General features: G+C 38.2%; 2 protein-coding genes and 1 long non-coding RNA gene across 10 annotated transcripts; 1 reads left to right on the top strand and 2 right to left on the bottom strand.

The window, feature by feature from the left end:
- Nucleotides 1–3,067: 3,067 nt before the first annotated feature.
- LOC133727353 (uncharacterized) lies at nt 3,068–4,156 on the bottom strand. Of its 2 annotated transcripts, XR_009855127.1 has the most exons (3): nt 4,049–4,156; nt 3,633–3,749; nt 3,068–3,397 (listed from the first exon to the last, which is right to left on the bottom strand). It is a non-coding gene; the product is annotated as an uncharacterized LOC133727353 (long non-coding RNA). The 2 variants fall into 2 exon arrangements; XR_009855126.1 differs by having other exon boundaries at nt 3,068–3,749.
- An 11,417-nt stretch (nt 4,157–15,573) lies between these two features.
- Nucleotides 15,574–17,516, top strand: LOC133727352 (uncharacterized). Its single transcript, XM_062154946.1, has 3 exons — nt 15,574–16,266; nt 16,448–16,541; nt 16,622–17,516. Exons 1-3 carry the CDS (start codon nt 15,871–15,873, stop codon nt 16,900–16,902), a joined length of 771 nt encoding a protein of 256 aa, XP_062010930.1. The 5' UTR covers nt 15,574–15,870; the 3' UTR covers nt 16,903–17,516.
- Nucleotides 17,517–19,425: 1,909 nt separating this feature from the next.
- On the bottom strand, nt 19,426–22,624 carry LOC133720410 (zinc finger CCCH domain-containing protein 62). 7 transcript variants are annotated; one of them, XR_009851854.1, is made up of 10 exons: nt 22,391–22,624; nt 22,146–22,266; nt 21,994–22,055; nt 21,850–21,901; nt 21,644–21,749; nt 21,386–21,484; nt 21,175–21,289; nt 20,526–21,024; nt 20,331–20,440; nt 19,426–19,812 (listed from the first exon to the last, which is right to left on the bottom strand). XR_009851854.1 is itself a non-coding variant. In XM_062146715.1 (9 exons), the coding sequence occupies exons 1-9, from the start codon at nt 22,575–22,577 to the stop codon at nt 20,425–20,427; spliced, it is 1,257 nt and encodes a 418-aa protein (XP_062002699.1). In that variant the 5' UTR covers nt 22,578–22,624; the 3' UTR covers nt 19,426–20,424. The 7 variants fall into 7 exon arrangements, 4 of the variants coding, with proteins under 4 accessions (XP_062002699.1, XP_062002708.1, XP_062002679.1 ...); XR_009851848.1 differs by having other exon boundaries at nt 19,426–19,806; XR_009851844.1 differs by having other exon boundaries at nt 19,426–19,806; nt 20,331–21,024.
- Nucleotides 22,625–22,677: the final 53 nt, after the last annotated feature.

The following is a 22,677-nucleotide window of genomic DNA, read 5'->3' as shown; positions in this document are numbered from 1 at the left end:
TACCATGACTAGAAGGACATTCTAAGCCTCCAGGGACTCGGACCAAAAAAAAAAAAAAAAACCAAAGGCCTGAAGGACAAAATTGGCCGGTTCCAGGACAAGTGTTCCTTGCTAATTGTACTGCTCCGCCTCCACCGCCTTCAAGCTCCAGTCTCTGTCCTCCTCCTCCATCCTCTTCACCTTCAGCTCCAACGACTTGTAACACACAAGAGACACATACAACACACACACTCAGATCTCCAAGACCATTGAAACGAAGAAGTCTCACAGTCATATCTCAATCCAAAGAGGGACGTCGAGTTTTTACACCATCGAAACGTCGTGACGGCGGACCTCGAGCCGGAGCTCCTCGACTCGGAGCCTGTGAAGCTCGTCGACCATAAACGGCAGGCCATCGTCACCGCTTTGTTCGGCGTCGTTTTGCAGTGAAACGACAAAGCGGCGTTTGAGGTCGTCGATTGGATCTGCACCATCGCCGATGTATCACCTCTGTCGACGTCATCGTCGGCCTCGTCTCGCCGCCGGCCATCTAGACCAGAGACCGGAGCTGAAGGCCGTGCGCTGGCGTGTGAGAGAGAGAGAGAGAGAGAGAGAGAGAGGAGGCAGAAGAAATCGCTGGTGAGGGAGGAGAGAGAGAGAGAGCGAGAGAGAGAGAAAGAGATAGGAAGGAGGGGTATTTGTAATTCATTAATTACATCGAGGGTAAAATTGTCATTTTATCTTAAATTGTGATAGTGGGAATATAATTTTGTTGTTGGGGTAAGTGGGATAGTTTTAGTCTATTTTGGTGCTTTGGGTCAAGGACCCTATTTTTTTCTCTCTCTCTCTCTTGGGTGTTGAAATTGGATGATGATTGTGTTTTAAGTGGCTTACTTTGGTTTGGATGATGATAACTCAAAAAAGGTTATTGTTACTATAGCTTTTAGTGACACTACTAAATCCCAACCACACATTGTACCGATTGTTACGCATATAAATAGTACAGTATGGTAGACCATAGTACATTGTTGTCCCAACTAATACCGCCATTTTATCGGAGAGTCTTCAGTACACCGGCCGTTGATGTACACGGCACATGTGCTGGGCACGTGATACCAAAATTGATGGACGGCGTTAGTGAATAGGGGTTAGTGCGCGGAAGACCAAAAACTGATCGAGAAGGCAGTAAATCAAACATAACCAAATGTACACATCCTTCGAATTCGATCTGGACCCTCTCTCTCCAAGAACACCAGTCATTCGCCTTCGACCCACTCCTGCTTCCTCAAGCGCTCTCCACTTCTCGCGCATCAACCTTCTTCTCGGCTCTCTCCTCCCCAACTTCATCGTCGTCGGCGGAGTTCCCGACTCGGGTTCGTGGCAGCTCGGTCCTCCTCTCCCTCTCACCAACAACCAGTCCTCGGCGTTAGTTTTGTATTGAAAGTACCGTACAATTCAATTTTACTATTTAATTCGAAATTGGGGGTTTCGAATTTGCAGTTGACTCCGGACGACAACGACATAGTGGTGAAGCCGATTGAAGGATTGGTTGTGTTGGTGAAGGCAACCATCAATGATGCAAAAGTGTGTTTATATATCGGTTGAATGAAAGCCATCTTCAAATTTTTCATCTTCATTTCGATTCCCTCATAATCTTATATATATATATATATATATATATATATATGTGAAAGGCTTTTGACTTTTTTCAATTGCAATTGAACAATTAGTACAATGTTGATAGATAATTGGGATTCTCACTCTAAAATAGCTCTTTAGTTTTTGGTGGGAGAGTGTTATGCTAGTTGTTAGTTGTAGCTGTTTGAACCCCAAATATTATGAATTAGAGGATGTTTTTCTATTTTGCTATATTGCCGGCAATCCAAACTCTGGGTTGGTTTGTGTAGGCTGGGAATTGAATATGTTTTTGAGAAATTAGTTTGAGTTGGTACCACACTCTAGGATTAGAATTAGATTTTAGAGTGAGAAACTGAGAATCCCAAGTATCTATCAACATTGTACTGCTTTAGAGTTTTTCTGGTAGCAATAACTTGATTTGTATACTTAGAAACCCAAAGCATTTCATGTTGAGAAACTTTCAATGTTTTACTCGATTTGTGAACTTGGATTATTATACTCATATTTTTACTACTTTGAATTGGAAGTCTTTCAAGAGAGATCTTACAAAACTTGAAATGAAGAACAAGATTTCTTGCTTATAGTTCACATACTTCAAATTGTAGGGAGAAGAAGCTAATCTGTACATAATTCTTAGCATATACATTAGCTAAGCTGTAGTTGAAAGAAAATAATGATTTGAAAAGAAAAAAAAAAAAAAAAAAGTTTAACGAGATAATTAACTTGGAAATGTGTTTTCATAGGCAAGTTTTAGTTCATTACTTATCAATTCTTTATGCGGATGTAGCATGTTTCCCAATGCATTATCATTTTGGAATTTAGTTACAGACCAGTGTATATTAAATCTACAAATGACAGCATCAAAGATCAGGCAGCCCCAGGTGCTTTGTCTTGAAAGCCAACAACGATCCAGACGACTACTTTTAGTCCTCTCCGTTCACACTCTTCTTTTCTTATTAATGGCATTTTCTACTTAAAAAACGTCTGGGTTTCTTGGCTTCTGGAAAATCGAAAATTTGTTCACAATTGTAATATATTTGGAATCAAGATCAGGCTTCTCTTCATTAATGTTGTTTTACTAATTGTAATCGTTGAATGTAAAATTGTAGATTAGTTTTCCCTCTTTGAATTGTAGCAGCAGCTTGGTTCATTGCTTTTGTTTATCAGTGCATTATAATGTTACCAATGAGCAAGAGTTCTCACTGAAGTATCTCTATATGATCTCAGTATTATCCAAGCTTCTTGAAGATTGAGCTTTGTGCAATTGGAACCAAGATTGCCTTCCCAAGTACATTTGCACTAGTTAGCTTGTATTTGATTACTGCAATTAGAGTTACTTGATTCAACCCCAGCATCTATGAGGTTGGTTTTCAACCTTGAAAAATAGAAATTTGCATGGCGCAAAACGTACAACATGCATGGAAAAGAAACCTCTCAAACAACCACCTCCTTTTTATTTTGGCAAGTAAACTTTCACTAAGAGGACAAAAAACCAACATACAAGAAAGCTCTGAAATACCTCATAGGAGGTCAGAGACAAAAGAAAACTTCAACCAGGACAAGCTTGTTAGTCCAAGTGAAAAGCAGAACTAATGAACAAGGGAAGCTAGTGGTTCCAGTTTTGAGATGATAATAAATTATTACAAAAGTGAATCTTATGAAAATGGATCTTGTATGCCTCGGAGAATCCTTGAGCCTTGCAGGGGACCAAGAGGAACACAAAAAGGCTGAAGAACCCGTCATTTCATAGCTTGGCAAGTATGTACACACGAGTGGGCACCTGGAATCTAGTTTCTTTTAGAAGAGCAAAGATACAACATACAAGAAAGATATCATTTGTTTTACTCACACCTAGAATTTTACAAACAGCTTTCCACTTGATCCATAGTTCAAATTTCACAATCAATAATCTGATAACATGATATCGTTCGTATTCATAACAGAGCATTACTCAAATTGACAACAAAATCACAACATGTCCAACTGTATATTACAAGAGCATATTGGGAATGTACCTTGGAGGGGCAAGAGATCTGAGACAATATTCCACGCAGTGACAAAAACTTGAAGTGCCTTCTCTCTCCGAAACTGACTGAGCGCACCGTGACAACATCCCATGACATTTGAAATCCCTGCAATTTCAGCCAATAAGGATTTTCAGATTGTAGAGATTTTCACAGCTAGGGGAAGAAGAGAGACTTGGGAGGCAGAGACGCCTTGGTTTGCTGGAGTAATTGAAATCAAAACCAAATTTGAGCAAACCCAATAGAATGAAATCTCCCAAATTAAACCCCCAAGTGTGTAACAGCAAATTTGACAGAAAGAAAACCCCAATGTACGACTACTCTCTGTTTTCCAAATCCAGATTTCTCACAAACCTTAACCACACAGAATAAGCATACAGAGAAATGAATGGGAGGATGAGAAATACCACCAAAACCGATGACGTATGAGCTTTTTGTGCAATCGAAGAGGTGACAGGGACGAAGGAAGTGGAACTAACTGGGTTATGACTGATGAGGGAACTTTTGATTTTTTCTTCTCAGTTCAGTAATGAAATAATATATACTGGTGGGAAATTTAAGTTTGGTTGAAAGTTTCGGCGGGATTCTCTAATTTTGGCGGCATTTTATCTTTTGATGAAGGCGGGGCTTCTCTCTGGTTGAAAATTAATAGTGTGCAACAATTTTTATTAAGATTCTAATTTTATAATGTCTATACTATTTTCAAAAATTAGTATAAACATGGTAAAAAATAGACCTCTTTCTATACAACAGCTACATAGATCGAAGCTGTTAAATTGACCATTTTTGGATCATATAAAACTCATTACTCATATACACCTACTAGTAATATCTAACATGTTCATTTGTTGGTAACAACTTCAAATACCTTTACAAAACAATAATTGTTTGTTAGCATCCCTGACCATATTTGAGCAAATCAGCCGATCCTGAGTCAACCTCATTTAATGGTCATTTACAAAAATACCTTTTTTAATTAAAACGCCTATAACCTCTTTATTACATATTCGGTTTAACCTAAAATTTAAATATACATCAAACTAAGACGCTCATAATCACTCATTTGCAACTTTTTGTTTGAGCCATTAGCGCTTTACACTCTCAAGGGCATAAGCTATGTCAAGCCATGTGAAAGGTTTAGGAGATTTATCTTCTCGTGATTATGCTCCCCTTATGGAAGTATAAGCGTGTATATGGTTGACAATTTTGACTCCTATAGAAAACGACAATAGATTAGGCTAACTTTTTTACACATTACCTATTACTACTTGATAAATATATGGGTAATGTCAAATATATCAATTTTTAATTCCGATTTTTTGACTGCACGGAATCTTTATATATTTACTAAAGTGGGTTAACTTGTTTATTCAATATATGGAAAAATTATACCTTTCAAAATCAACAAGGTGGAGGAAATATGATTTAGCCAATTCAAGCGTTGGATACTTGGATGTGATCATGACAGATAAATATGGCTATGGTAAATAATTTACTTGTTTCCCTCATCATCTCAATCTCGATCCACGAGATCAACCCTAAACCCGGTAATAAATATGACCGCTTTGACCGATTCGACTCGATGGCATACCAAGTTAACTTTTTTACATTGTACCTATTAATATGTGGTAAGTACATGTGTAATGTCAAATTTATCAATTTTGAATTTTGATTTTTTGGATCACACAAAATCCTTATATGCTTGCTAACGTGGTCTAACTTGTTTATTGGTTATATGAAAAGGTATACATTATCAAGCCAATAAGGTGGATGAAATAGAATTTGGCCAATTTGACCGTTAGATGTTCTCATGACAAGAAGATAAGGTATGGTAAAAAATTTACCTATATTCGTCATCATACATGCCTAAATTGACATGGTAAATCCTAAACCCTAAATTTTGCCTGAGTCCTAAATATCCATCAAACTAAAATGCTCTTCTTCACAACTTCTTTTCTTAATCCGTCAGCGCTCGCACTCTCGTGAGGATGGCTATGTCAATGCATGTAAAAAAATCGGGACATTTATATCCTCGTGATTCGACTCCTCTTAGGAAAATATAAACGTATATAGTGTTGACCGCTTTGACCGATGTCAAAATGACAATGAAACGAGTTAAATTTTTTACATAGTACATACTAATACGTTATAAATACATGGGTAATATCAAATATATCAATTTCCAATTTCAATTTTTTTTTTATTGCACGAATTTCTTATATGTCTACTGATTTGGTTTCAATTTGTTTATTAGTTAGGAAAAGTATACCTCCAAAACCTATAAAGTGGGGAAAATACAATTTGGCAATTCGACCATTGGATGTTCTCATGAAGAGAAGAAAAGGCTACGGTTAAAAAAAAATTTGGTCATCGATTGGCCCTCGATCTACGTGGTGAACCCTAAACTCTAAATACCTATCAAACTAAAATGCTCGTAACCACTCATTCGTAATTTCTTTTCTCGATCCATCAACGCTCACACTCTTAAGGGGACGAGCTATGTCAACCCATGTAAACAATTCATGACATTTATCTCCTCGTACTTCAACTCCCCTTAGGGAAATATGAGCGTATACAAGATTGACTGCTTTGACCAATATCAAAACGACGACGGACTTCGTAAATTTTTTTACACAGTACCTATTCTTGCGCAATAAATACATGGATAATATCAAATTTATCGATTTTCAATTTCGCTTTTTTGGAATCCACAAAATCCTTATATGCCTGCTAATGTGGTTTACCTTGTTCATTGATTATATGAAAAGGTTTACATTCTAAAACCAACAACGTGGAGAAAATATAATTTGGCCAATTCTACCGTTAGAAAATTACCTATTTTCGTCATTGTTTGAGTCTCGATCCATGTGGTCAATCCCAAACCCTACATACCCATCAAACTAAAATGCTCGTAACCACTTATTAGTAAAAAAAAATTCTCGATCCGTCAGTTCTCACACTCTCGCGTGGAAAAGCTTTGTCAGGCCATATAAACAATACGAAACATTTATCTTCACGTAGTTCGGCTGCCCGTAGGGAATCATAAGAGTATATAAGGTTAAACGCTTTGACCAATATCGAAATGACGATGGACCAGGTCAACCTTTTAACACAGTATCTATTAATGCGCGATAGATACATGGATAATGTCAAATTTATTGATTTTCAATTTCATTTTCTTGAATTCTACAAAATCCTTATATGCCTACTAATGCTGCTTAACTTGCTTATTAGTTATAGAGCTAAATACAAATTACTACCCTGTGGTTTAGGTCTAAAATCAATTCAGTCCCTGAACTTCTAATTTCATCAAAAACACCCCTGCACTTTCAATTTTGATCTAATAGGTCCAATTTGTTAGTTTTCCGACAATTGAGTTATTTAACTTGTTAATGTGGATCATATATGGTCTATGTTTTATGATGTGGTGTCGAGGTGGTCTGCATTGTCAATTTAGGAGTGAGTCCTACTATTAAAAATAAATAGTTTTTCAACAAATAATCCAACTATTTGAAAGAATATTAACGAATTGGACCTATTAGATCAAAATTGAAAGTGCAGGGGTGTTTTTGATGAAATTAGAAGTCCAGGGACTGAAATGATTTTGGACCTAAACCACAGGGTACTAACTAGTATTTAGCCCTTAGTTATATCGAAAAGTATATATTCTAAAACCAACAATATGGAGAAAATATATTTTTGACAAATCCACCGTTGGATATTCTCATGATGAGAAGAAAAAGCTATGGTAAAAAATTTACCTATTTTCATCATCGTTTAGGCCTCGATCCATGCGGTCAACTCTAAACCTTAAATACCCATCAAACTAAAATTCTCGTAACTAGTCATTGGTAACTTCTTTTCTCGATCCTTCAACCATTCACATGTATCATGAACGTAATTATATACGTCGTGTGAAAAATTTGGCACTGTTCTGTAGACACCAAAAATTTAATGAAAATAAAATTCATTAAATAATTCGGTCACCACTTGAAATTATGACCGAACAAATTTAGTCAGCATGTGGGTCCCGCAAATTGTCCACATGGCTTGTGAGTCAGCAAAATCACGCAGACTCAGAGAATGACAGTTGGCGATACATGAAAGGCTCGACGGCAATAAATGAATTTGCTCCGGCTAATTCAATTGATATTAAAGCGGATCAATCAAATTAATTGATTCCGAATAAAATCAAGCATTAAATCTCGTCTGCTGATTAGATATCAATTTATTTAAATTGATAATCAAGATTAAAATCAGCCATCAAACTAATTGGCTAATTCCTTAATAGTCATGATTAAATCAGTTAATTAAAGCTGATTGATTTGATTATGCTATTAATGAAATACAATTAAAATCAGCCATCAAATTAATTGGCTAATTCCTTAATAGTCATGATTAAATCAGTTAATTAAAGCTGATTGATTTGATTATGCTATTAATGAAATACAATTAAAATCAGCCATCAAATTGATTGGATAATTCTTTAATAATCGTGATTAAATCAGTTAATTAGGGCTGATTGATTTGATTACGTAATTAAGGAAAATACAATTAATTACGTGTCATTAAGGCATTCCAAATTGAGAGAGGCGCTGACACTATAAATAGCCCCTCTGAAATCAAGAGAAGGACTTCAGCGGAAGGAGAGAAAAATCACTCCCAAAGTTCATAAGTCCTCAAGCACGTGAAGAGCCTTCAAGCTGCCAAATAGCCGGTTCATCACCAACCTTAAGCCAAAGCACTCGTCACGTGTCAACCCTCGTGGCCATCATACGACTCAAGATCAAGCGTCAATCGCCCTTGAGTCAAGTACACCATCGAAGACGACGACAGATAGAGGGACGCAAGCAGACGGAAGAAACCTCTCCAAAGCTCAGAAGTCTCCCAAGTTCGTGAAGAACCATCAAGCTGCCAAATAGCCGGTCTCTTCACCTCGCTGACTTCAGACAAGCAGGGGAAATCACCTACAAGCTCGGAAGTTGTCAAACACGCGGAGGATCAACAAGCACCAAACACACGTGCTGATTCATCCACCATCAAAAGCCATACTCGCCACGTGACACCGCTCGTGGTTCAAATCTGATCAAGTTCAAGCCTCTACAGCCCTTGATCATCCGTCGTCTTCAAGTCGTCAACAAAGCAAAACTTCTGCCGAGTTCTTCATCAAGCTCGTGGAGAATCAACAAAGCACCAAACACACGTGCTGGTTCATCCCCTACCAAAGCCGAAGAACACTCACCACGTGACACCACTCGTGGCCTAAATCCGATCAAGATCAAGCTTCTACAGCCCTTGGTCAATCATCTTCCTCAAATCGTCAACATAGCAGGAAGTCCACATTGCAACCGTTTGATTCAAGATCAAGTGCTCGCCACCCTTGGATCAAATCAACGTCAGAGATCGAATCAGAGGAGAATTTTGTGAAAGAGCATCTACAGAGATTGTAACCCGCATTTAAATCAATAAAATTATTATTTTGCACACGTGTCTGCATTTTATTCGTTGCAGGATTTTTCGTGTTTACATGTTCGTGGTCGTTATGTCATCAGTCAACCAAGATGTTATATATATTACTTTGGTTGACTAAGTAATAAACAAATGAGCAAGATGCATAAATTTTTTACAACAAAGATGTTAAATATATACTTTGGTCAACCAAGATGTTATGTCACTGAAGTGAATCGAAATCAAAACTATGACGAAATTGACTGAATTTTTTACAACATGCATAAATTGGAAAGAAATAATACTAAAAAAAAATCATAATAAACAGCAAAAGGGACAACTATTAAAAGAAATAATAACAAAAAAATAATAAAAAGCAAAAGAGACAACTATAAAAAACAAATATAAAAAACAAATGAGCTTGACACGGCTCGAACTTTCGAGCTCGCATAGCCTACCCACCCTTGATTCTTTGGCCAATTAGCCATTGTGCCAACAACGGCTATCGTTCATTTGCTTCCTCCTTTCATATACTAAAGCGTGTATATACATCATTATGAATGAGCACCGACCCAGCATTTGCTTCCACCGAAAATTCTTGCTGACCCAGCATTATTAAACCTCATCTCTACATACAAACCATTAAGCACCGCCGCCGATAGATTTAGATCATGGAAAGCACTTGCCGACGCGAACGGCGTGTCGCCGGTCGTAACCGAAATCCAGTCCCAAGATTAACTAAGCTTCCGAATCGTCGAGGAGCTTGTTCTCCGTGATCGTCAGCGCGGCGCGACTTCGAGCTCCGGCTGCTCTGAAGTAGATGGGGCTTCATTTTTCTCTGGCTTCATCGGTGGCGGAGGAGGTAGCAGAGTCGGCGAAGGGCTTAGATTAAATTTCAAGGGGATATTTACCATCTAAAAGTTTTTATCTCCTGAACTACTATTTGTTAGTTGACCAACAACAAAAATACCACTATAAATTTTCCTTGACAGTGGACGTTGACTGTCAAAACAGAGTAAGCTTTAGTGATGGCTCAGATGACATGATTTCTGGCCCCACATATTTGATTGTTCAGATATTGCCACGTGTAAGTCAGACTTGTATGTGCACATTCACTGCCGTGTATTGAAGAATTTTCGCCATTTTATTCATACCCATTGTTGGGTTACCCATGTCTCAATTTTAATCTTCCAACTTCGAATCCAATTAATGGTTTTGTCACCATATGTCTAGAAACTTTTAAAAGTGGTCCTATTGGTCGATGCCCCAAATAGAGTTGACGCAGAAAGCATAACAGTGAAGCTCTGTAAAAGTTTTAAAGCTGCATCCAATGAATTAATTATTAATGACAAAGGATTTGATGGACTTCCAGGGATCTTAAACGAATGGCATGAATTGCATAATCCGAATAGGAATATGACACAATCACACAAATGCCCTCTTCTTCTTCCCCCCTCCCCAAATGAAATGAAAAGCTTCATCTTTTTGGTCCATTGGAATGATCCCTTGTTATCCAAACAACAAAATACATATATATTTAATTAGATCTCTAGTTTTCAGCAAACTAAGTTTCTTTCATTGTTAAAGTAGAAAATTGTGCGTTATACTCTATTTAGTAATTTCTTAGTCCGTCACTGCATGTTTCAAGCAGTGTGATCCTTTTGAAAGGATAAGTTTGAGACTTTTAGGAAAATAAAACAAAAACCTATTAGAAATTTGATAATTGGTGCAAATTGCAAGAGGCAACTCACTCGGTACTAGTCACTAGTGAAAAAGTGCCTCCAAAAATTGGGTTGCTCATCCACCCAACAAACTAAAGATTAGCATATATTCCAGCATAAAGAACAATAGGATATGCATTGATAGTCATCCTCCAACCATTTGTATATCACAAGGCAGTATTGCACCAAAAACAAAAATATCACAAGGCCGTATATTATGACCGAACAGTTTAAATTGCACAATTTCTCGTGATCTGAGAGAGTGGATGATAATCTAGTAATAAGTCAAGCATCTATGGCTCGTTACTAACCTACATGATGATCAATTTATTTGCAACCGTTGTTTCTGTTCAGAGTATGGTTCTATGTTACTCTTCTTCAGCTTAATGTCATGGTTGGACTAAATTAAGTCACCACAAACATGAAACGTAGGCCTCGTTTGGTTGCCGAAAATGTAATTGGTTCCTTGGTCTTTCCTAAGAGCATGGGAAAGTAAATTTCCCACTAATTTCCCTACCAATGTTTGGAAACGCTAGGAAAGTAATCGGAAAATGCATTTTACTTTTCTTTCTGATGTTTGGTTTGTACAGGAATAGGAAAGTAGGTAACATCAATTTTCAATAATATCCTTCTTATCAAGACATAAACAATTCAAGATTCAAAAATTTATTGGATAATTTAGTAATAACAACCATTAAAATAATATTTAGAATAGACAATTAATGCGGGGAAAGTATGAGGAAAAATGAATTCCATAAGGTGTGGGAGGATCTATTTTTCCCCCTATTTTCCCTTCATGTAGGAAAATTATTCATTTCCTTGGGTGTGCCAAATACAGAAAATGATAAAATTTCCATTCCCAACATTTCCATTCTGCAAACAAACGATGCATTAATGATAGATAATCAAGGCAATACATATATACCGGCTAGTTTTGGTTTTTTCTTTGGTTGTTTTCTATCATCATCTCCACCATCATTGCCGCCAATACATGGGTTTCTTCTTTGGTTGCTTTCTAGTTCCACACATGTGAACTTATCTAATAGTAGTACGCATCTAGCCCCCTTCTTGCATCCAAAGTCCAGATCCAAATTACTCGCACAGCAAGTATGGTGGAATTGGAGCTATGTATATTGTCTTAATCTATGCATGCCTCCATTACTTACAGAATTTCCTGCATATATAGACATATAGTTGTTTTTTTTATCACACGAAGCAATTCTCTTTCTAAACGCTAGGTTTCTCCTAGCTACCACGTTCTCTCGTTCGGCGGCGCACCCTCGTCAGCGCGGGCCTCTGGCCTCGTCGGTGTGTGGAGCATGCAGCCGGACGGGCTCTAGCCTTCGGAGCAATGATTCTCTCAGATGGTGAGGATGGGGCTGACCGAGTGTTGGCCGTTGTCGAGGTGATGGATCCACTCGATCCCAATCGGATCCGTTCTGATCTGGGGTTGAGTGTGTTGGATGATGGAATAGGACACATGGCTTGGCAGGGGATGGCAGGGGACAAGCGGATTGGAGGGATGAGGTGGAGGATTTGCGTCGTTGTGGCCATGACGTCGTTCTGTGGCTCTAGTGGTTCGTTGTCTTCACCGGTGCTTCGATTTCTGGGGGTCAGATTGGGCGACGATCTGACCGTTATGGTGGCTGGGCTATGGACGGAGATCGGGTCACGGCAGAGGCGCGGTGATGGTGGCGTTGTGGTGGCGGCGGTGTTGGTATGGCTGTGGTGTAGCTGGTTTGGGCTGGAACCCTGCATATTCCTTGTTGGGCCTGGGCTTGGGCTCTGGATTTAATTTTATTTACTGTTATATTTATATTTTATTGCTGTTTGGGTCCAGTCCAAGCTGTTTTATTTTTAATAATTCTTATTTTGTTAAGTTGTCTAGGTTGGATACGCTTTATGCGACCAATAAAATCCTACATATATTGTGTAGCCCTAGTCGGGCTACGTGCCTGGGTATGCACTCTACGTGCCTTGTCTGCTCTAAGTCGGCGGCGACCTTTTTGCTTCATCAAATGGGTGCTACCGCCTAGTGGCAGGGTGAGACTAAGTGTCGTCGGATTTACTTTTCGGCGGCAACATAAGAGGAAAGCTGTGTTAAAGCTGGTAATTATGCTATGTTGTACTCGGGGTACATATCGAGTTATCTTTCCGCTATGTTAAAGCAAATGGAGTCGCTATTTGTGCGCTATTTGCTAGTTGGTGCTTGTTAGAATACAAATCTTCTGTAGAGATTTCTGATATTATTTCGGAAAATATTCTAGATGCTTATTGTAATCAGGGGTTTAGGCTCAATGTCCCCCCTTGTATTCGACAGTTTCATTAATCAAGGCTTGAGGGCAGCCGCACCAGCCCTTTATTCAAAAAAAAAAAAAACATATAGTTATATACACGATGCTAGCTATGGAATGTGACATAAGGAGAGGAGAATATTAATATTATTGATAGAATATGAGGAAAATGACAATACAATGGTATTTTGTGTATAATTACTTCTCTAGTATGAAAATGACACAATCTTAATCATTTGTTTCAATAGAAAGCTTCACAAATAAATCCTATAAGGTGGTCAAACAATTAGATTAGTTCGATCTGCCAATAAAAACATGACATGTATCCTCATTAAGAATATATATTCTCGATCAGAATTTTGAGTTCAAACATGGGGTATTTGAGGTAGAATGCTTTTGATAGTGGCCGACCGCTTTTGATTCAAAGGCTCAAAGCATAGATTGGTGCGACAACCGAAGCTTCAATACTATAATACTATTTGACTACATTAGCATTACCCAGGTAAGACCGTAAGACTGGCCCCTAACTAAGTTCAGCTAATCAAAAGGCAGAACAAACTCGATCAAATAAGAGAGAAACACCCAGAATCCATATGGATATATTACACGTTGTGGCTAGAATTTGGGGAATGCGGGCCTTTAGTCATTCAAAAGCACTGAAGCTACTTAACAAGATTCTAAAAGTTTTCTTGTAGGGTTTCGCCTTACTGTACCCCCCCCCCCCCCCCCGGTTAATGATTGAACTATAGAATATCTTCTTCACCGCGTGGATTTCCTTCTTCATTCCTTCATAGCAAAAGGTATTTATTATAAAAATGAGAGTTGCTGGAGTCCTTATCTGGTCTTCCAGATTTGATATTTTTTGTTTTCCTGTGGATAAAATGATCACAAAGGAAAGGATTTCTATATACTGTGTTTGAATGCGCGCATCAGGCCTGCAACCATACCCAGAAACAAATGGTTGGTTTGGAACCATTTAAAAAACTTTGAATTGAAAAACAAGAAGCAACAGATGGAACCACGATGAAGATTGCTGCTGACAGGTGACTTAGCAAACCCGAGTAAATGGTTCAAACAAACTTAGCCTGCTAGCCATTAAACAACCTTGGAGAAGGACAATAGAACAGATACAAAACCATGTGCAGGAGGGAAATAATGAGGAAAATGAGTTATTGTGTATAGACATGTGAAATTGACCGGATTTTGAGTCGATCGACCTAAATCCAAACTTGTTTAGTAATAAAAAATTTCAATCTGACCCACTCCGTTAGCCTGGCGGATCTTTGATAGCTCAATCCAAATCCGTATCCGCTGGATTAACGGATACTCGTCCGATCCGTTTATAATTACGAATATTTTTAATTTTAAATAGTAATATGAAATTTTTATCATAATACATCATAAAACATCATTAAAATATTAAAACGAATAGTATCGTCAAAATTTAAATTACATTATCAAAATATTCCCTTGAATGATAAACTAAGATAACTAAAATACTAAATTTCCAAAATATTCTTAATATTTTATATTTTACATTTTTGAAAAATAATAATATATTAATAAAATAAAATATTTTATTATTATGAAAACGGACTGAATCATTAACAGATTGGATCAACTTAAATCCGTGTTTGATCTGTTAAATAAACGAATTAACAGATTAACAGATCAAATTTTTAATTCAAACCCGTCCAATAATCACGGATCTGGAGCGGGTCCAGATAAAAATCTGCTCCATTTATAGGTCTAATTTTGTATCTCAATAGATTCATAATTTCTTCCTACGAGCACTAGAATGGAAAACTTACGAGAATTTTAATCTCTCAAATTCAAATAAGAATTATTTACTTTCCACGAATGACTCATTTTAAATTGTTGTACAAAGTGAGACAAGTTACAATACTTAATTATGGTACAATTGTTGTACATTTTAAATACATGTCTATGACACACACAAATGATGTGTGCATGTCATAAGTATCATTTCTACTGTTCATTGCAGCAGCTCACACACCATCGGATCATGTGTGTATGTCATACACGCATATATAGTAGAAATTTAGTTTAAATTTATATGTAAACCCGTGACGTTTTTATTTTTTCAAAAGCTACATGAACTATAAGGGTCGCATCAGTAAGTTCTTTCAAGTGCTTGCGCCAAACATGAAATGCAAAGGTACGGGATGAAAATATACAATGGTTTTGCTACCTAAAGAGCAAAGGTAATTTTAGTAATTTTTTAGAAGCATTTTGATGAAGTGCTTCATCAATAAGTACATTCAACTGCTTGTGCCAAACTGAAATGCAGAGATGCGGTACAAACGTCTTGAGCAGATAAATGTAACAAGTTTTCTTTCATAAAAAAGAAAAGAAAAAGGAAAGTCCTTCATAGTAAAGATTATCACGAACACCTTTCATTGCCATAATTAGAGGGAAACAAGAGGATATATAAGAGAGGAGGCAAGGAAAACCCCGAGAGGCAGAGAAGCCCTTGAGAGCAAGAATATATATACACACACACACACACAGAAAGGAGGCAACAACTCATATCCACCATCTCTTCCTGCTTCCTCAACTCACATGCTCTCTCATCTCTTTGAGTACGTCAACACTCAAACTCATGGCGTTCACACACTTGCCTAACCTAATAACCTAACCTAAGCCCTTAACCAGTACTATTTCTATTGTAGCCTGTAGTCCAGTTCATACTTGAAGCACTTTGGAGCTACCTACCGAGCGAGTAGCTAAGCTGATCGAGCTCTGATGCGCAGCATGGCAAGCTCTGGTTCCAGTCGGGGCATCGCGGCCATTGTGGGCGTTGGACCGAATCTAGGCCGGTCCATCGCTCGGAAGTTCGCCCATGAAGGCTACACGGTGGCCATCCTTGCCCGTGATCTTGACAGACTGTCGAAATTTGCCGATGAGATTGCAAGGGAGGAGAAATCTCAAGTGTTTGCCATAAGAATCGACTGCTCCGAGTCTCGGAGCGTGAGGGAGGCCTTTGAGGGTGTTCTTTCCCTTGGTTTTGTGGAGGTGCTGGTCTACAATGCTTACCAGCCGGTTTCTTGGAAACCCACAAAGTTCACCGACATTCGGATCGACTCCTTGGAGAAGTCCCTAGCCGTCTCTTCTGTCGGAGCCTTTCACTGTGCTCAACAGGTAAATACAGTATTAGTTTTCAATTAACGATCTGACAATATAATATAGAAGACATTGCGCACTGTGCTCAACTGGTAAAGACGATTTATAGTAAAAATCATAGTTTAGATTAATAGTTTGTCAATATAACATTTCTATTTTATTATTGAAATTAATATGTATATTTATATGGGAATTGAAGGTTCTTCCTGGTATGGTTGAAAGGGGAAGGGGTACGATTTTGTTCACCGGATGCTCAGCTTCACTTAAAGGCATTGCTGGCTACTCTGAACTATGTAAGTACTATATCTTTTTGACCTTGAGTTCTAATTTCACTTGATCAAGTATGTTTGTTAATTAATCAAAAATGAGGCAGGCTGTGGGAAATTTGCACTGAGAGCTCTATCACAATGTTTGTCCATGGAGTTCCAACCTTACGGTGTACACATTGCGCATGTTATTGTTGACGGGGTCATGGGACCGCCTAGGGGTGGCTCATCATCGAGTTCACAGAGAATTGCCGGAGTAGGAGTCAGCGATGGATCAATGGACCCCGACGCGGTGGCTCAAACCTATTGGCACTTGCACATTCAAGACCGGAGTGCTTGGACCCAAGAAATCGACCTCCGTCCTTCAATCCCTCCCAGATTTTGCTAGTCCTTCAATCATTCAAAGTCTCCTTGAATCCATAAAAGGTCCCCGAATGCGTAAGTTTGCGTAATTTCACATAATCATTGGTTCATTATTATCCCTTCCCCAAGTGCTCTCATTGTATCATTGTTAAAGACAACTTTGGCCTACTAGCGTCATTCCACTGCTCGCCTCCAATCCTCATCAATGCCACCCATCTTGTCCCCAATTAGCTCATAAATGTATGAAATTTCTTGCATACATACAAATAGTGTATACAACATTCCTCATCACTGATCACGTCATCGACGAGTCAGGGAAGAGGAGCAATAAAGAAAAATGCATTTGGTTTTACACATCACCTGTCAAGAGTTTAAGACTACCACGACTTTATCCAGAGAGGACCCTCCAAGTAATCAGTAGTTCAGTACAGTATGAAGTTTGCTGGCTCCGGTCACAATCAAACTCCTCAAGTGGTCAAGGCGTGGGGCTAGAATTTCACGCATCTTGTTTATTTTACTGACTCTTATGGAGGTGGTGGTGGTTGCACCATGTACAAAAGTGTGATTAATATATTTGTTGTAATGGTTATGTTTAAGACAGTATGATTCAAAATACTTCATAGTATACATTGTGATTAATGTGTGTATAGATTAATTGATGCAACATTTTCCGTTTTGTGGGAAAGATCTAGTTGAAAAGACACGAAAGCTAGGAAGTGGCCCAGGTAGGGGGAGTAGGCAAGGGACAGGGTCTCATGGATGATATTAGGACATCGTGTTCCAATTTAGGACACACAGCAAAGCTTTTGCCTGAGGGAATGCCGGGGGGAAAGAAAGAAAAAAAAATCAAACCCTAAATGAAACATTCTCTTAATTAAAAATATTTATCACTTTGGTATATCAATTTCAAATACTAACTTGTTGGTACTCCAATATTAAAATTCGAACAACTTTTTATTACATGCCGACTATGATGACATCAAAGCTCTATTTTTTTTTTTTTGATATTTTCGTCTCTCCATGTCTTAACTCAATTTTTTTTCCACTAAACAACTATCATTTTTCTCAACCGTCCACCACTAGCCCCCTCATCAACGCCGCCGCCGCCGCCGCCACCACCACCCAGTACCCCAATTCTCTTCTCCACAATTCCATCAAATTTAATCCCAAAACGCCCAAATTATCTATCTTCATCAATTCAATCCAAAACCTAAATTCTCAATCTAACCCCAAAACCCAAATCCTCTCCCACCCAATTTCCAATTCCCCATCCCATGCAACCCTATAACTAAAATCGATCATTCACTCCGTTGATGGGTAAATTCTAGGAGAAATCAAATCCCACACGTAGAGAGAGGAAAAAAAAGACAGAGAGATAGCATTTTGGACTGGCGGTCTTTTGGAGCAGGCAGCTGCTCTCTCTCCTTCTCCCTCCCACCCTTCCTCACTTCTTTGTAGCCCATGCCAAAATCTAAGTTGCAGAGTTGTATTTGTATCATCTTCTTCCTCTTGAATGCAAAAGTGGAGTTGGGAATTGACTCCGTTATAAACGGAGTGTATGAAAATTTTGTTGGATTTAAATGTTGAGATACTAATGTAATAATTTTTAAATGTGATGTACCAAAATGATGAATGGACTTTATTTGAAGTATTATTTGTAAAATTTTCTTTAATTTTTTTAGAATAAATTTTATTTTACCTTCTAATGTCAAAACCCTAAATCACTTCATTAAATGTTTATAAATCTAGCCTAACATATTTGTCTGCCTCAACTCTGAGCATAGTGCACATCCAAATAACATAGTAAATCCGCCTCAACTTCGAGCTGATCGAGTGCACAAAACAACAACTCAATCTAAAATTGTAATGGCCATATTTGGGTGGACGAATTTTTACGAATTTTCCATGAGGTGCAGTCGTTGCTGACTCACTCATCGAGTCAACAATATATAATTATATATAATCGGAGTACGGTGGCGATAATTCTAAGAGAAAAGCCATCCCTGACCGGCTGGGATTCCACAGGCAAACAAGTTACCTGTAGCCTGTAGGGACTAGGTCACCACGGACCTCTAAAATGATGGATTATTATTAGTAGGGCACCTATACAACTGTACAAATGTCCCATCTCAAAAGTTCAATACAGCAACCCCCCTATGTGGACATTTCTGACACTGTAGATTCCAGCTCCAACCGGCCATTCATTCTGAGGATCTTGATTTCATCATCACAAGGAAAGAAAAATCCCCTCTCCTTCTTCAATGTGCTTTTCTATAGTTCCAGTGACCGCATACTATGCATAACATCTATTTAAGCCTATCATCTTCTGTCAATTCTACAAGTTGAACAGCGTTCCTCTAAGCATGAGAAAAGAGCATTTCAAAAGTGAAACCAATAATTTGTGTTTCTTTTGTTTTATATGTGACTCAAATCTGTTACTGTGTCTTGGATAAGAAAAAGTCACTGTCATCTAACGCAACCGCCCACATATACGGTCTTCAAATATAAATGACATGCGATAATGTATTAGTGGGGATTGCACCATACACGTACTAAATTTCCCACCGGAAACTTTCTCCATCGATTATGGTGGGTAGGTATTGAAAAAAATTAAGAAAACAGCTGAAACCAAGGAGAATGTTACATTCACATACAATCGCTTTGGAAACGGGGCAAAAGAAACCTAACTAGTCGAAAAGCTTGAAAAGCATTTATGTTGGAGTTAGCTACCTGCAATCTGAGGCTAAAACATAAGAATGCTACAATTCTCAAACCCAACTAATACCTAAACCATTAAGCAGTCTGCGGCACATCAAACTCTAGCTGGTGTTTAGTTTCAATGATCACCCTTCATGACCCATGGGACCAGCACACCAGCAATATTAACATGTTTCTCTCCATAGTCAAAGAACCCTCTCACTGTTGTCACCTGTTTCTTCATACTCAGCAAATCATGATTGCAGTGTATTAATATTCATGCATCTATCTCCAGAGAAATGCCAAATAACTAAAGCAACCGCAATATTAGCTAATCCTCACAACTGTACCAGTTTAGTTAACCCACTAGGAAAACAAGAAAAACAGAAGAAAAAAAAAAAAATCAACTTATATGTCCAATGTGAGTATGACCCAAAAGTCAAAGGTGTTGATTTCATCCTTACCATTGTCTCCTTACCCACACATCAATCCCAACATATTATCATGTCATATACAAGAAGCATAACATAGATCAACTGTCTCATCTTTTGATGGTTTTCAAACAACAAACTTTAGTTCTTCATTTATAAGTCAACCTTCAGAATGTTGGAGTTCAAGAACCCACAACATGAAATGAAGCAGAAAACACAGGGATGAATGACTTAAGCGTATTAAACAGCAGATGTCATTGCCAACAAGACATGATTTTCAAAGAATGGAAGAAAGGGGAAACACCAGAGTGATCTTTTTTTTTACCTGAAAAATTTTAGTGAAGGAGAGGCTTTCCGTGTCAAAGGAAAATGGAATCGAAACTTAATACATCAAATTGGAAATGCAACGGGTGCATAAGTCATCTTTGCCCTCTCCTGAATAATATCAATTATTGAAAATAAGTCAGAATGCAAAGCTCTAGTTGTGCAATCCTAAATTAGAAAAGAAAGATCTCTATACCCCCTATGTCCATAGTTCCCAGCTGCTGACATATAGAGATGAAATGGCCTGCCAGCATCCGATCTTGATAATTGATTCCGGTTGTTCAACTCCCGATTATAGACAGGATCTATGTAGCCATAGTGGCTATAATTTCTGTCAGTGAAGCTGGTAGTAGCATCAGTTGCTGTAGGATATCTCAACACAGTTGAAGTGGAGCCTATGGGATGACTAGCATATGGGAAAGGAGCATTCCTGTGTTGAGATTCTATTTGAGATGGATGACAAATTCGAGGATTAGACTGTGACTGGAGAGTTGGAACTCTATCTATATTAGGGTGAACTGCTTTATGGCGCTTACTAGAACGTTGAGAGGTTTTACTCCTTGCATTTTGTTGGAAACTCATCTGTTCTGAAGGTGCTGCTCTTGCAGATCTCGCGTGCTTCCCCCTTTCTGATTCTGTAGTCTTTCGCTTGTTGTTTGGTTTAGAAAATTGGGATTGGTTGTGACACTTCGTACCTGATCATGTAACAGATAATCAGCATATAGAAAACTCCATCTAGGAGAACAAAATACACAAAATAATATCTCTTGCATCTGAAACAAGAGTAAGATAGATGCTGTAAAAGAAGTAACATGCAGTAAAACTGCTTCCTTCCCTCCCAATACCTCCATTGGCAGTCGATTTCTTTGATTTTTTCATCGCTCTCACAAGTCTTGCTGCTCCACCTCGTCTGTGCTTCTCAGCTAGCACTGTGGATCTTTCAGCTTCATTACTCCAACGCTGCAAGGTGGATGAGAACACATGCAAGAAAATCAATAATCTTAACAGTACATACCAGTAAAAAGACAAAAAGGAAGGCATCTCATTAACCACTACCTGTCTAAAAGTTTTCATTTTGTAGAGATTGCGACCCTTCACAAGCAGAGGAAATAGTGGACACAGCTCCTTTATTCCCCTACTCCATAACACTTCAACCTTGAATGAGAAAATACACGAGTTAAATGAAACACTAGATTCTCTTCTTATACACTGACGTCTGCAGAAACAAGTTTTATAAAAAGCAAACTATCATTTATCATTGACTGTCAGTCATGTAACTTTCCTATATAAACCTAGGATTTGCCTCAGTCTTACCGTAAAAGTATGCTGTTGTTTAGCCGCACCATAGCTTTCTTTGACAACCCTACCGGCAACAACTCTCTTCCCAAGAACCCTTCCATGCCTTGTCATCTTATCAAACCTGTACAAAACCAAATGTTCAATTCACAGCATCGGAATAGTTGAGAAGGCGGTACAGAACATCACATAAGAAGAATACGCAAGAAAAAGAAATGTGATACTTCTGATGAACTTTCTGAGTGAAGAGGACGACATCTTCCTTACAGACGTCACCTGCATTAATAAGATGTAAAAACTTGAAGGAAAAACCGGTCGAAAGTTGGTGAACAATTGCACATGAATTTAGAGCAAAACAAAAAACTAACCTGTACAGTTAATTACAAAAGATGATCTGGGATACAATGCTTCACCATTTCCATCTTTTAATCTAAAATTAGAAGAAGCAAATTAATCAAGTAACAATGAGTACAATCAAGAATGACAGAAATGAAGACTTAGAAGGCTTAATAGTTAATACCTCTGGTGCTCTTGAATTCTTTGTATACAAATCAATTTGGTTCCTGAAATTCTAAGACCGTGCTTTCGCAAATAGGCTTTGCATTCTTTGAGATTCAAAGAATCTAAATCACTCCCTTCTGCTAAACACAATGAACAATTTAGGGTTTAAGATCCTTAATCCAACAAAATTCCGATGATCAATTTGTGTAAATTCGAATTGTTGAAAGTAGAAATGGAAAATTTCAGAAAATCAAAAAGAGAAACCTTCGAGGAAACGTATGACTTTGTTGGAGAGAGACTCGTCATCGACCTCTTCCTCCATTTGATCATCGTCGTCGTCCTCGTGATTCTCATCGTAATCATAGTCGTCGCTCTCTGGTCCGTCGTCGTCTTCTTCTTCTTCTGACGAAGAGATACAAATAAAGGCCGGCTTACCTTCCCTCGCGGCCATGCTTAAGCATTTCTGGCATCGGTTTCCAAACTAGATATGGCCTTGCATTCAAAATACTTTTGAGTTATTTATTTATTTATTTTAATTTATAAATAATACT

The sequence above is a fragment of the Rosa rugosa genome, chromosome 1 (assembly GCF_958449725.1).
Source record: "Rosa rugosa chromosome 1, drRosRugo1.1, whole genome shotgun sequence".
In the NCBI taxonomy this organism is placed as follows: domain Eukaryota; kingdom Viridiplantae; phylum Streptophyta; class Magnoliopsida; order Rosales; family Rosaceae; genus Rosa; species Rosa rugosa.
This window is presented reverse-complemented; position numbering and strand designations above follow the sequence as displayed.